Source organism: Bactrocera dorsalis, chromosome 1 (genome assembly GCF_023373825.1).
Source record: "Bactrocera dorsalis isolate Fly_Bdor chromosome 1, ASM2337382v1, whole genome shotgun sequence".
Lineage (NCBI taxonomy): Eukaryota > Metazoa > Arthropoda > Insecta > Diptera > Tephritidae > Bactrocera > Bactrocera dorsalis.
In genome coordinates this window covers 28334624-28347744 of record NC_064303.1, presented here as the reverse complement: position 1 = coordinate 28347744, position 13121 = coordinate 28334624, and the positions used below count along the sequence as shown (strand labels likewise).

General features: G+C 30.4%; 2 protein-coding genes across 5 annotated transcripts; one reads left to right on the top strand and one right to left on the bottom strand.

Annotated features, from left to right (window-relative positions):
- Positions 1-1206: 1206 nt before the first annotated feature.
- LOC105223722 (RNA-binding protein 39) lies at positions 1207-6782 on the bottom strand. The gene is made up of 6 exons (XM_011201517.4): positions 6638-6782; positions 6452-6571; positions 3443-3576; positions 2933-3379; positions 2298-2847; positions 1207-2210 (listed from the first exon to the last, which is right to left on the bottom strand). Exons 2-6 carry the CDS (start codon positions 6503-6505, stop codon positions 1575-1577), a joined length of 1821 nt encoding a protein of 606 aa, XP_011199819.1. The 5' UTR covers positions 6506-6571; positions 6638-6782; the 3' UTR covers positions 1207-1574.
- LOC105223723 (ras-related protein Rab-30) lies at positions 2211-11907 on the top strand. Of its 4 annotated transcripts, none has more exons than XM_049458543.1 (3): positions 2211-2231; positions 9427-9614; positions 9681-11907. In XM_049458543.1, exons 2-3 carry the CDS (start codon positions 9444-9446, stop codon positions 10179-10181), a joined length of 672 nt encoding a protein of 223 aa, XP_049314500.1. In that variant the 5' UTR covers positions 2211-2231; positions 9427-9443; the 3' UTR covers positions 10182-11907. The 4 variants fall into 4 exon arrangements, with proteins under 4 accessions (XP_049314500.1, XP_011199822.1, XP_049314498.1 ...); XM_011201520.4 differs by lacking the exon at positions 2211-2231 and adding an exon at positions 7188-7332; XM_049458541.1 differs by lacking the exon at positions 2211-2231 and adding an exon at positions 7267-7734 and having other exon boundaries at positions 9438-9614.
- The last annotated feature ends 1214 nt before the right edge of the window (positions 11908-13121 follow it).

The following is a 13121-nucleotide window of genomic DNA, read 5'->3' as shown; positions in this document are numbered from 1 at the left end:
TGAAAGTAAATTTTGAAAAGATGTCTAGGACACCCATTTGGAAATATTAGAACTTAGCGAACTGATTTCCAAGACTTCATATCGGTTGTGTTCCTTCCAAAGTAAAAAGAATGAATGGCGGTTCATTTGAATTTAATATTAAAAGAATCATTCATTTGCTAAAAGATGTGGATCTAAGGCTTCATGTAAACGAGTTTTGTCAGATGAGTTAATGATGTAGTTGTTGTTGCAGCGCCAGAAGTTATTCATGAAATAATTTCGAAGAGTGTTATCGGTGTTAGGCCCGACTGTCGTGGGAACGGAGTTAATTTGATCATTGTTAGTAGTAGGTATAAATTTACAGTGTTTATAATGACCATCAGCGCTAATGGCAAAGCCGATGAAAAATATTGATAATTAAAAGTTTTATATCTTGTTTAGGAAAATATTTGTTTTAGGAATTTATATAAGCATATTTTAACACCGGTCGGTTGAATTGAAATTGAAGCAATTCAACTTCAGTTCAACCCAACCCTTTTTTCAACTATTTTGAGTCGAAGTTTGATTGGTGTTGCCAACATAAAAATGAAGATTTGGCAACTGAAAATTTTTAAACAAAAAATCGAAACAACTTAATTTAGTTATTGTTCACAAAAAGGTGAATAATTATTAATGACTGAAAAACAGCAAAACGCTTCAAAAATTTAAGTTTACTCAAAAAGTATATTACTAGGAATAGTAGATTCTATCGCCTCTTTAATTATCTTAATTTTATTTTAATGTGTCAAAATTCTAGCTTCGCTCGCCTAGTTTTTATTTTTATATATTTATATGTATTTGTATATAATAAATGATGAAAATAGTTTGAAATTATAAATAAAATAGTTATTTTTACCTATTTTCCATTTTCTATTAATATTTTTCATAAATAAATCCATTAATGTTTAACTTCAACTACTTGTTAGCAGTTATATTTTTTGATACTTTAACCAACCGCATAGAGTTGAAAAACGTAATACCAAAAAAAGTTGAAGTTTGGCAAAATTTCAACAAAAAAATTTTTTGAACGATTTGTGTTGAAAATGAAGTTGAGCTGAAACCCGTAATAGGGTTATAATTTCTTTGAGTCTTAATTATTAAAATTCTACGAGATTACTGTATGTAGAAATCTATAAATTTTGTACATACTTTTTAAAGTTTTATAAAAAATAAGTGATAAACTCTTCATTCATTTAAAATAAATTTAAACATCTTGTTTATTTATTGTAGTGTTCAAATATATGGTTATGTATATTTTACAGTATATTAAATTTCAAAGTTCTACTAAAATACAAATTAGAAGAAAAAATCAGAACGGTTAGATTATTACTAGGCAGATGTTTAATAAAACCCCATGCAATTAATCTGCAAAGAACGTTGTTTCTATAAAAACGATGCAATCTGATAGTGGACCGAATATCTCTTCTAGCGCTAGGAGAGCAGGAATGCATGGTATACATAATGTGAACATGCTCAAACGTCCGACCGATATATAAAATTTGAAAGCCAAACAGCGTGTTACATGTACTTATGACTAAACATTTTTCGTTTTAACTTTATTCACCGGACTTTCGTTTCGAGGCTAACAAATTAACTGCTGTTATCGCATCTGGAAATAGAGAGTGGTAATTCAGTAATGGTACATAGGCTGCGGTAATGACGCGACCAGCGAACCAACGTCCATGTAAAGCATTTACTGCCAGAACAGCGGTGGTTATGCTTGGACATTTTACATAGACATTTCCCGTTGGTGATGCTTTGTCAACAAAAATATGTAGTACACCGCCATGCTTGGAACATTCATCAATGACATCGTCACGTATTTCACTATCCCATGCCGGATTCGTTTCTGTGCGGGGATCAAACATGTTGGATAGCATGAAGCATTGTGTAGCTATGGCCGGAGTTTGAGTCTGAGTCTGAATTGGTGCTGGTTGTGGCGCAGTGGCTAATAATGCGTTGGCTGCTGCTTGAGGCACTGCTAAACCAGCACCCTCTGCTAATTTAAACATCAATTGCAATCTACCAGTGGCACCCAGGTCTATGCCGCTTCGATCCATTTCATCAGTATCCAAAGAAGACGTGTTCATATCTAAACGTTCAGTCACATTTCCCACCTTCATTGGTCGCCCTGCCAATTCGAAGCCGTTTAGCTGTTCTAGAGCTTTTTTGGCATCATCCGCATTATGATACTGCAATAGTTGAAACAAACGGTAAGTTATATTATTAAAACGTTTTTTTACAAAAAAAATTAAATTTTAGTATAATATATAAATTACCGTAATAAATCCGTATCCTTTAGAACGACCAGTCTCAGTATCCATAATTAATTGTATGGAGTCAATTTTCCCAAAAGGTTCAAAGATACCTTTAAGCATATCTTCAGTAATGTTGAAATGCAACGATCCTACATATAATCGCATAGGTCCAGTGTGATTTTTAGGTGTGAACGTGGGTACAGCATTTGCAATACGATTTTTTTCAGCCTGTGTATGTTGTACAGAAATTGGAATGCCCAGTAGTCTTTGACCCGACAGCCCCAGTGCTAATGCAACTGATTCTGGGTCTTTGAATTCAATATATGCTATACCTTTGAATCGTTTAGTTTTGTTGCATGTTATTAAGCGAACATCACGCACTTTTCCGACACTTGAGAAAAACTCTTCTAAGTCGCGGGCACGTATGCGTTGTGAAAGTTGCATACAAAATACAGTGCGCGCATCACGTTCCTCAGGACTGAGATCGGCACGCGGAGATCGATCACCCAGACCGTTGGGTGGCGTTCTGCCTCGACGGAACGGTCGTGGAGAGTTACTTCGCCGTTTGGTACTGAAAATGTCAGAATTATTATTACAATTGTTACAGTTGTACAGAACATATTAAATTTTATGTGTATGTATATAAAGAGTTGTACCTTCTTTCTCTCGAGTTTGAACCAAATCCTGGACGACCACCTTTATATTCACGAATCGGGCTTAGCTTTTTTTCCCTTGAGCGACGATCTCGTGTTGGGGAACGACTACGTCGTCGTTCGGAGCGTGGTCTACTACCACGTCTTTCTCTTGAACGACGATCACGTTCTCGTGAACGGCTACTTCGACGTCTGTCCTTGGAACGACTACGTCGTTTCTCAGCATCACGGTCACGGTCACGGTCACGTTCCCGGTCTCGATCACGATCTTGTGATCCATAACGGCGCTCACGTTCTCCATTTCTTTCACGATCACGTACGCGATCTTTGTCACGAGTGCGATCCCTATCCTTGGAATAATTACTTTCGTCTCTATCGCGTTGACGATCGCGATCCTTTGATTTGCGCGCTTTTCGATCATCTGTAGTACGTGGTGAACCCGAACGACTTCTAAAAATTTTAATTAAACATATAAGAATATTGAAATACAATTTATTCCTAGTAAGTACTAACCTTGAATAATGTTTGCGTCCATTCAAATGTGATGACGATTTGCTTCCACCCTTGCTACTGCTACTCTCCTGATGCTCTCTGTATGGTGACTTTCTGCTGCTGGCTTCGTGATCTCCCCCCCGACTGGGTACATTCTATTTTACATATATTTATAGGAGAAGGAAGTGTGGTAGGACGCAATTGACGTGCAAGTTGCGGTTTGCCGTCAATCGAATTTGGTACGTTAAAAATTTGATGTTGAGCGAATGAGAGAAAGCAAATCAAAGGAATTAGTTAGATCTTTTTTTCTGTGAAAACATACAATTATTTTTTGTTTAATTTGCAGCAATGGGCTTAATTTGATGGCTAATTTCCCACCACTGAATCGTCCATTGCTTCAGTCATTTACATTTTGGTTTTTATGTATTATGATTTTTTAATTTCATTTATTATAAATATGTTTTTTTTATTATTTAATCATTTGATGTAGCATCTTTCTATTGCAATATACACTCTTGTTTATTGGCTTGCTTCAGAATATTCAGTGGAACCTTCGCTCGGCAGCGAAATATCTCACAAACATATTCTCATGCAATTTGCTCAAGCATTCGATTTCGATTCGAAAAGTTGAAGTGGTATTTTATTGTCATATTTTTGGGGTGAAGTAGGTAGGTGGTAGATAATGTGAATTGGTTTTGCCCTTCAAAATCCTGTTTGTTTAAGACAAGTGCTGCCACACAGACGCAAATATGTACGAGATTATCTGAAATTTAGTTCACGTTCAGTTCATTTTATATTTTAAAACGTTTCAAATGTTTTGTTTTTAAGATATAATTATGTATGTATTTTAAGATTTAGCACAAAAAGAAAACTTAGTTTTTGCTTGACATACAAAATGCATCGATACAAAGTTTCTTAGTACAATATTATACTTTTTTAAAGACGAAATATTTTTTTCTGGCGCATTCAAACTTACCAAATGGTCTCCGGCTTTAATCGTTAGAATGACCAAAACAATCACTAGCAACAAATTGAGCTTTTACGATTTCTGTAAAGACATTTCACCCTTGAGAATTATTTCATATTTTTTCGAGTTATGAATGTGTCTTTTTTATTTTTGTATCTTTTCAAATAGGATTATCCTGAGTGGTTGATGAGGAAACATATAGATGCGAGCAACCACATCATTTATTAATGTGCCAGCAAGAAAATTAAAAATTCCAAAAAAAAAAATACATACATACATATAGGTAGCACATATAACCCGCCCAAAAATTTGTATGACTATCTGTGTAAATCTTCCTTTGATCAATATATGAATCCAAATTTACATTTAAAAAATTATGAAAATTATAATTAAATTAATATTTGATTCTGAAATCATCAAATATATTCCCATTAAATGTTGTACACCACATAACGTGATTTTAAAACCTCAACATGTATAATTCATATACATAACAATTCAATAAAATGTTACCTATACAAAGGCTAAGTTGTTTAATAAAAACGAATTTCAGCAGGAATTAAGTATGAGAATAAACGATTAAATATTAAAATACATAAACTATAATGATATGATATGGTAAAATTTCTTAACAAGAATATCTATGGGTCTACCAGGACACTTCTTTAAGACCCTGCTGAGAATGTCAAGATTTGTAACAAATGAGACCTAATTAAATTAGAAAAACTGAACGTAATGTATGTGTGTTTGGCAATAAAATTTTAGTGTTTTTGCGAAACGGAAATAAAATACGGATTCTGTAAAAACAAATAAAAAAAAAAATATTATATGTTATTTAAACGCAAATCTACGACTATGGGGAAAGAATAGTCGCATTCTATCTAAGTATATGAAATGTCCTCATACCTAAGATTTATTGACTTGTTTTAAAGAAAAATTTATTGGAAATTGCGCAAGTCACTATAGGATATACGTTGTCAAGCCCCTTGATGCTTTTACACCAATTAATAATTTATTTGTTTAATTTGTCTAAAAATGGTAATTATGTTTGAACAGACTATTTACTTCTAGAAATACCACTAATTTTTATACTATCAATTTTGTAATGAACCCAATTAATTCGCGATATCCAACTGCGAAAACCAAAATTAAACAAAAATTCAATTTGGTCAATGACTTCAAAATCCACTGTCTGCATTAAATGCTATACCCTCCCACCACTTTTAATTGTTTAATGCAATATAATTTATTTCATGCAAGGTCTTTGCATTCTTGTTCCTATAAACACGTTAAATATTTTTAATTAATCCTAATGGATATTTCTGTATATATTTACAAATCGAATAGCTTTAAGAACTAGTTTATCACAAGTTCTTGTAGTTGTGGCTTTTCACTTAAATTTCTTACAAGAAATTGATACACAACACGAAGACTTCTTAAGTTTCTATGACCCAATGAGCAAAATATAAGCGATAGGATAAAATTATATGCATGTTTTAAGCTTTTTTAGAACGCAATTTCTTGGTTATTTGTAGGGTGTAAAGTCAGAATGCTGCTTCTCACTTTTTTCATCGTTCAAAATATAGAATAATTTTTACGAGAAAGTATTTTATACAAGCATTGATAATTAGTCGGCATGCGGTGAAAAATGTAGCCGTGATATATTCGGATATTTAACATCAAATGTTGTGTTGTGATCAGAAATAAGTTTCACAAACATTTCTCATAGTTTATATTTTTAGTCAAATCATATTCGTATGACTATGGAAAAATACCTAAATCGGTATTCAAGCGTAACAAGTTTTTATATACAAGTGCTTGTTTTATTTTGATTTCGTTTCAAGGCTCGTCGAGTGTTAATTCATGTGTACGCTTATATACTTCGAGAACACACAATGTTTTCTATAAATGCACAGCAAGGCAGTTACCTTCATAGGATGTTAGATAAAATGTTAGTGAACCTTTTTAATATTTTAGTAACCACTTTTTACCTTTCCGTTACTAACCATATTTTGTCAGTTAAACATGATAAAGTATGGACAAATAACGTCTTTTAAACTTACATTTTTAATGTATGGTGCTTCCAGCATAGCTTCGACATCAAAATCTTCGGCCATGTTGTCTGGTTAGATGTTTGACCCTTTCCTTGTATTGAAACCACGGATATTTATTTATCTCAATTCCTATTTAGTAAGAAAGGGATTTTATACTTTTTGATGGTTTGTGCCTTTTTAAATAACACAGTATACTTGTTTGATGTTTTAAAACGTAAATAATTTTATACTTCACGCGAAGAAATGAAAAAGCATGGAAACTTCTATTTTTCTTATCGAAGTACGAAGGTATACGAAGAATACACGACGCGAAACGATTCGAGACTCGATTACTATCGAGTAATTCATAAAATGCGTTAGCAAATATTGTAATGAAATGAATCTGAACATCAGAGGTACACGACAATTTTGTTAAAGACATATATAATTATAATTATAATAAATTATAATAACTTATAATTATAATAAATTATAATTATTACAATTTATTACAATATTGTATACGAATATGATTACAACACGCAAGTGAATCTACTTACATACATTTTTTTTTATTATGTACAAGAGTTTTTAAAATTTTTGTTTTAAGATACACAAATGTGTTCAAGCATATAAATATATTGATTTATTATAACAAAAATATAAATCATCGATAGATAGGTGACATACTAATTTTGATTTTTTAATTTATTGACGTAAAATATCTGAAAACATAAAAAGATCTCTTTTAGCGAGACTTCAACATTGTCTACTAGGCAATGAACACCACCCTTACAGTAAATTCACGAGGGTTGGCCAGCAATCGAGACTTCATACATGAAAGTAAATACTTATATAGGAAATAACATCACACATAGGAGTGTTCAGCATAACATTTATTAAAATTGAAGGTGGGCCACGAAAACTTCTAAAGTCAAAATAGGAATAAGATTTTCCGTATTTTTTTAGCTAAAACAGTATCTATAAAATCATACATTTAATTGGAACCATAAATTGAGAAAAAGTTCAATCGTTGAAACCTAATATATAAATAGCGATCAACATCGTTGTGTTTGTTTACATCCCAAAATTTGCAAAATTTTGATAATAATATCGAATAGCTTGTAATGAAATAAAACCAATATTATGCACTAGAGTTTATGTTTATTCCTTATGAATATATTATTTATAAAGGAAAAACATAAAACAGTGGTTAATTGCCCAACCAAAAGTTTCAACATAAAAATTTGGCAGTGAAGAAATAAAAAAATAAAATAGTTGAGTCACCACTTTTAACGCTTACGCAGGGACACGTGAGTATTGCAAAAACAATATTGCCTAAATTTTTGTAATTGAGAGATATTTAAACATCATTATACGGGTGGTACGCAATATTGACCATCCAATTGTAAATGTTGTTAGTGTGCGTTAAGGAAAAATCTATGAAAGTCATGATGTCATTAGAAAGTGCTACGTATTTTGGAGGACGAAAATTAAATACACCTTTAAAGCTATGCATTTATTGTAAAGCACTATAAGAACAGTTTCAAAGAATTTAAATATATAGAAGAACCCATATTACTGATAATGAATGAATTACACTTGAAAATTAATGTAAAGCGTTTAATGCAAACCTTTAGATATAACACTCTGATCAGCAAAAGAAAGTTGTTAGCAAAGTCAAGTATTTCTAAAAAAAACAATGTTATTACAGTTCATGACCGTATAAATAATACGTAAACTAAAGTTTTAACATTTCAGTATGTAAAGCGCATTTTGTTATTTTATAAAACTGTGACTTGTGCTAGATTCAAGGAGTCAGGAGGATAATCTGGTCTGATTTTTTGAAATTTTTTTTCATAGAAATTTTTATTCCACATTAAAACTTTTTTCACAAATCATGAGGTATAACGTGGAGTGTATAAACAATTTTTTTTCGGAATTTTTTGATGACATCTGTCGGAGAAATGGCTAGGTGAATAAGATGCGTTTTTTTTTTACTGACGGACACGATTTTAAATGTTTGGATCATCTCAAATACAAAATCCCAATTTATTCTTAAAATGTATGTGAATGGTTATCGTCCCTACTAGAAACATGAAACAATTTTGATGAATAAAAAAGTAATTAACGTTTTTTCCCCCCTTTTTTTACATAAATTTTGTCATAACATTGTTAATAAACTATAAAAAATTATGAATAATAGGGACGATAGCCAGGCGTTTTGTGAACATTAAAAAAAATTAAGCAAATCGGTTGAGTAATAGATAAATAATGAGTAGTTCGACCGGAATCATGTCCGCCAGTTTCAAAAAGTATGTTTTGAGAAAAACGCGTTAAAAGTGCCAGGTGTGCACTCCGAGCGCTCCGAACGTCGAGCGGTAATATTATTTTTGGGCCTTTTTCGAAACCTTCCAATGGTAAAGTGGGTTTCTACATTAATTCTAAGGGCATAATGGAACAGAAAATGAAAAAAAAAAATTGTTGGGAAAAAAGATTACCCTACTGACCCCTTAAGTGACAATATTGAATATTGCAAATATTATACTAATACTAAATGCTAACCCTGAAATTACAATTCCGCGTTTTCATGTTGCAATTTTTTCATTCAATTTCATGTTTTCGGTTTCAATGAGTTATATCACACATTCGACAAAATAATGGCCGCTTCCAATTAGAATTTAATGCATATGCTACATAATGTATTACATCAAACTATTGGATTGATTTATGTAAATATTCTTATACATGTTAGTGTTGTTGTATTCGAAATAGTTATTTGAAACTATTTTTTATTTTTAAATGTAAGATCCGTAGAGAGAAAATTGTATCGCTAGAAAGATTGTAATGAATTGTTGGATACAAAATATGCCATATCCCTTCTCTTGTTGTTGTAGTGCCAGAATTCTGCCGAATTGTCAGTTCTTTCACGACTACCGTGGGATCGGATCTCCTTCACTGTATACTATAATGATTACACTATAACTTTTTTCTTTTATTTACAGTTAAAAAATAGGTAATAATGGAGGACTACAAATTTCTTTTCAAAATTGTACTTGTTGGCAATGCGGGTGTGGGAAAAACTTGTTTAGTGCGCAGGTTCACACAAGGTTTATTTCCACCTGGCCAAGGAGCCACCATCGGCGTTGATTTTATGATCAAAACTGTGGAAGTTGAAGGCGAAAAAATAAAGGTACGAAAATAAAACATTTAAAATAATATAAAAACTAATTATTTCATATTTACTCTCAACGTATAGCTACAAATATGGGATACTGCAGGTCAGGAACGTTTTCGATCAATAACACAAAGTTATTATCGGTCAGCACATGCACTGATTCTTGTTTATGACATAAGCTGTCAACCGACATTCGACTGTTTACCTGACTGGTTGCGTGAAATACAGGAATATGCGAATTCGAAAGTTTTAAAAATACTCGTTGGCAATAAAACAGATCGCGATGATCGAGAAATACCAACACAAATTGGTGAAGAATTTGCTAAACAACATGATATGTATTTTCTTGAAACATCAGCCAAAGAAGCCGAAAATGTTGAACGCCTATTTTATGAGATTGCAGCTGAGCTAATTGATCAGGCGCGCAGTAAAGACGGCACAAATGTGAATAAAACTACCGCAGATGCAATTGGACTTGGTAATTTTGGCACAAAAGCAACTCAAAATAGTTGTTGTAGCGGTTTTAGCAGCAATACTAGTCAAACAAATTGTGAAAACGGTAACAGTAGAAGCAACACTTAGGTAAAAGTAATTACCGACATTTATAAATATTTGACGAACATAGCTTTTAGATATATATAAAATTAAGGTTTAAAATGTACATGGATACGTAGTCACACAAGTATATCGGACAGTTGTATATTCGTTTTAAGAAATATAATTTTAAGTTCATACACGAAAAAGGCATACGGTATTATCGTTTATACTGCCTCTACCCTTAGTTATTGAAATTAATCTATAGTTTTTAAGTTTATTATTTACTTTATGTGATCAATTATAAAACATTTATAAACTATATTTTATGTTTTCGACCGAATCCATTTATACTAAGACAAGAATATTAAAATTTTTATTTTGACCAAATCCCTTAAGTTTTCAACAAATAATTGGAACTTAAAGCTCTACATAACATAAAAATAGCGTTTGAGCTGTTTTGGTTTCTAATACATTACAATTAAGGTGAACTAAAAAAATGAGCCAAATGGAAGCGAACGTAGAAATAAAAAAAAAATTTAAGTATACATGCTATGTATTTATGTGATTGCAAAACACATGAAAATACATGTTTCTGTTCAAAACTTTTGAATTAGGTACCTTTGCAGAGTTAGACAATTTAATTTAGCAATAAGTTATAACTCGACACATATTTTAATCTCACACTTTGATGATAAGTTTCAATTGACACTTTAAGTGTTTTACTTTCATCCGTCCTGGTAATACTATTTTCAGTTATTAGTTAGAGTATTTTAGTATATATGGTATTATTTTTTGCCAAGAAATTATTAGAACTTAAAAACTCTAAGGCAGCATTTTCATAAAAATTTTTTTTAAACAGATACAGTCCAATAGTGTAAACTTATGGAATCGTTATGTGACAGAGATACTATCCATAAAAAATGCTATAATTTTTATGAAACAAAGCATCTTAACAGTGCCTGTTGACTACGAGAAAAAAAACCAAAGATTACTTTGGCTATATTTCCGTTTGGGTTTCATATCCGATTTTCTTCAAAATACAAAAAAATTTTTAAGTCATTAGGAAAAATGTCGCTTGTGCCGGAAATTAAAAAAGTCGGAAAAAATTAATTTTTTCATTAAAATTTTGCTTTTTTTAAACTATGTAAAAAAAAAAAATAATTTAATTTGACACAAAATTCTTTATACTGTTAAAAAGAAGATTATATTTGTCTTGTTTGGCCTAAATTAAAAAAAAATTGGATATATACATCTTGAGGATGTTGGGTCGGCCAGGTTTGACAAATAAAAATGATATATTTATAAATATATTAATATTTGTGGAAAACAAAGTTTTGAAAAAAAAATTCCATCAAAAAAGACACATGGGAAATTTTTCTATTTACACAGGAATATTTGTATACATTTTGAAGTAAATCGAGGTGCGACCTAATCGGAGGCATAGAAGAAATTTTCTTTTTTAATTAATGCTGTTTAAATTTATAACAATTTAAAATTTTTATTTTTATAATTATAATTTTTTGTATGGAGTACTCATTGTGTTCACAAGTCTTAAAATTATTAAACTCAATTACCACATTACAATAAATGCAGATCAAAATAACTTGCAGGACTGCAGTATGGTATAGGATTGACTACTGCTTTCAAGTTCCTGAAAATTATAAGTCCAACTTGTCCAACTTTTTACGAACAGTTAAAACTATATTTACTATGGTGACCAAAGCCGTCTATTTTAAAAAGGTGCAAAGAATACTAAATAATATTCGATATACATAATAAAGAATTATTAAAATAAAAAATTACACATTTTATATATTTTAGCCAGTTTCAAAAACACATATAGGAATACAATATTCAGGGATTCCTTTCAAAAGTTTTGTTTTGTGCATATTTAGATTGAATAATTTGATATGTTTCCAATCAAGTTCAATAATTTTATTTATAATTGCCAAGGTGCTAGTAACTTTTAAGTATATACATATTTAGTATTTTCTTAAATTAATATTATGACACAAAAAAATTATAAAATAATGTCGCGCAAAAAAAAAAATAATTATAAATAATTTTTAGTCAGAAGAAGATGAAATGAAAAAGTATTTTTTTGTATATTACAATAAATTTCACAAATCTATGAATATACAGTAAAATTTTAACAAACTTAGGTTAAAAGTTTTACACAAAAATTTTTCAATGCAAACCAAAATGGCAGTTTATGAATTTTGTAAGTATACCATTTGAGTACGAAAAACTTCGGAATAACAGAACATTAAGAGATGGTAATTACTGTTCTTTTTGGAACTAAATTGTTTGATTTTGACGTGTCAAAAGGCAAAAAAGAATTATTTTTTATGATAAACTGCCTGTTTTTTATTAAAAATATAATATTTTTTTTATCTTAAAATGTGTTACTACAGCATACATTACAGTATCATCAACAATTTATTTTAAGTAAATTAACGGCAATCTTTAACAACTAATCAAACTTGCAAATGTTATTTTGAAGTATTAAAAGAACATTAAAATTCTGTGGATATATAAATTCGATTTAAATCTATTTTGCCTTACCAATAAAATTTAAAGCTTCTGTGAAAACCTAATAATGTTAAGCAAAATACAAAAAAGTATATGTTACAGCCAAAAAATATGAGTTAATTAACTATTTTTATTTTAGTATATAAATTTAGATTATAATAATTAAATTTTACTTGTGAATTTGTGAATTGCACATTAATGCACGAAAACTAGTAAATATAATTTTATACACATCAACACTTTATACACTACTATTTTTTTTTGTAGTAAAGGAAAAAATAACACGAAAATATGTTTATAACGCGTAAATGTTTTAGTACATATAACAGAAATATAAATTTTGTGCAATTATTAAAGAATCATTCATGTATTCACTAATGGATCTCTTTTGCAAAACTGTAAACTCAAAAAAAAAATTATTATAAATAAAGAAAACAACAATGACAACTTATG

Coding starts and splice junctions, on each gene's coding strand:
- LOC105223723 (XM_049458543.1), top strand. CDS start 9,444: ATGGAGGACTACAAATTTCTTTTCAAAATTGTACTTGTTGGCAATGCG. Junction 9,615..9,680: donor TTGAAGGCGAAAAAATAAAG/GTACGAAAATAA, acceptor CTCAACGTATAG/CTACAAATATGGGATACTGC.
- LOC105223722 (XM_011201517.4), bottom strand. CDS start 6,505: ATGGCCGAAGATTTTGATGTCGAAGCTATGCTGGAAGCACCATACATT. Junction 3,380..3,442: donor GGACGCAAACATTATTCAAG/GTTAGTACTTAC, acceptor TAAAATTTTTAG/AAGTCGTTCGGGTTCACCAC. Junction 2,211..2,297: donor AAGGATACGGATTTATTACG/GTAATTTATATA, acceptor CAACTATTGCAG/TATCATAATGCGGATGATGC.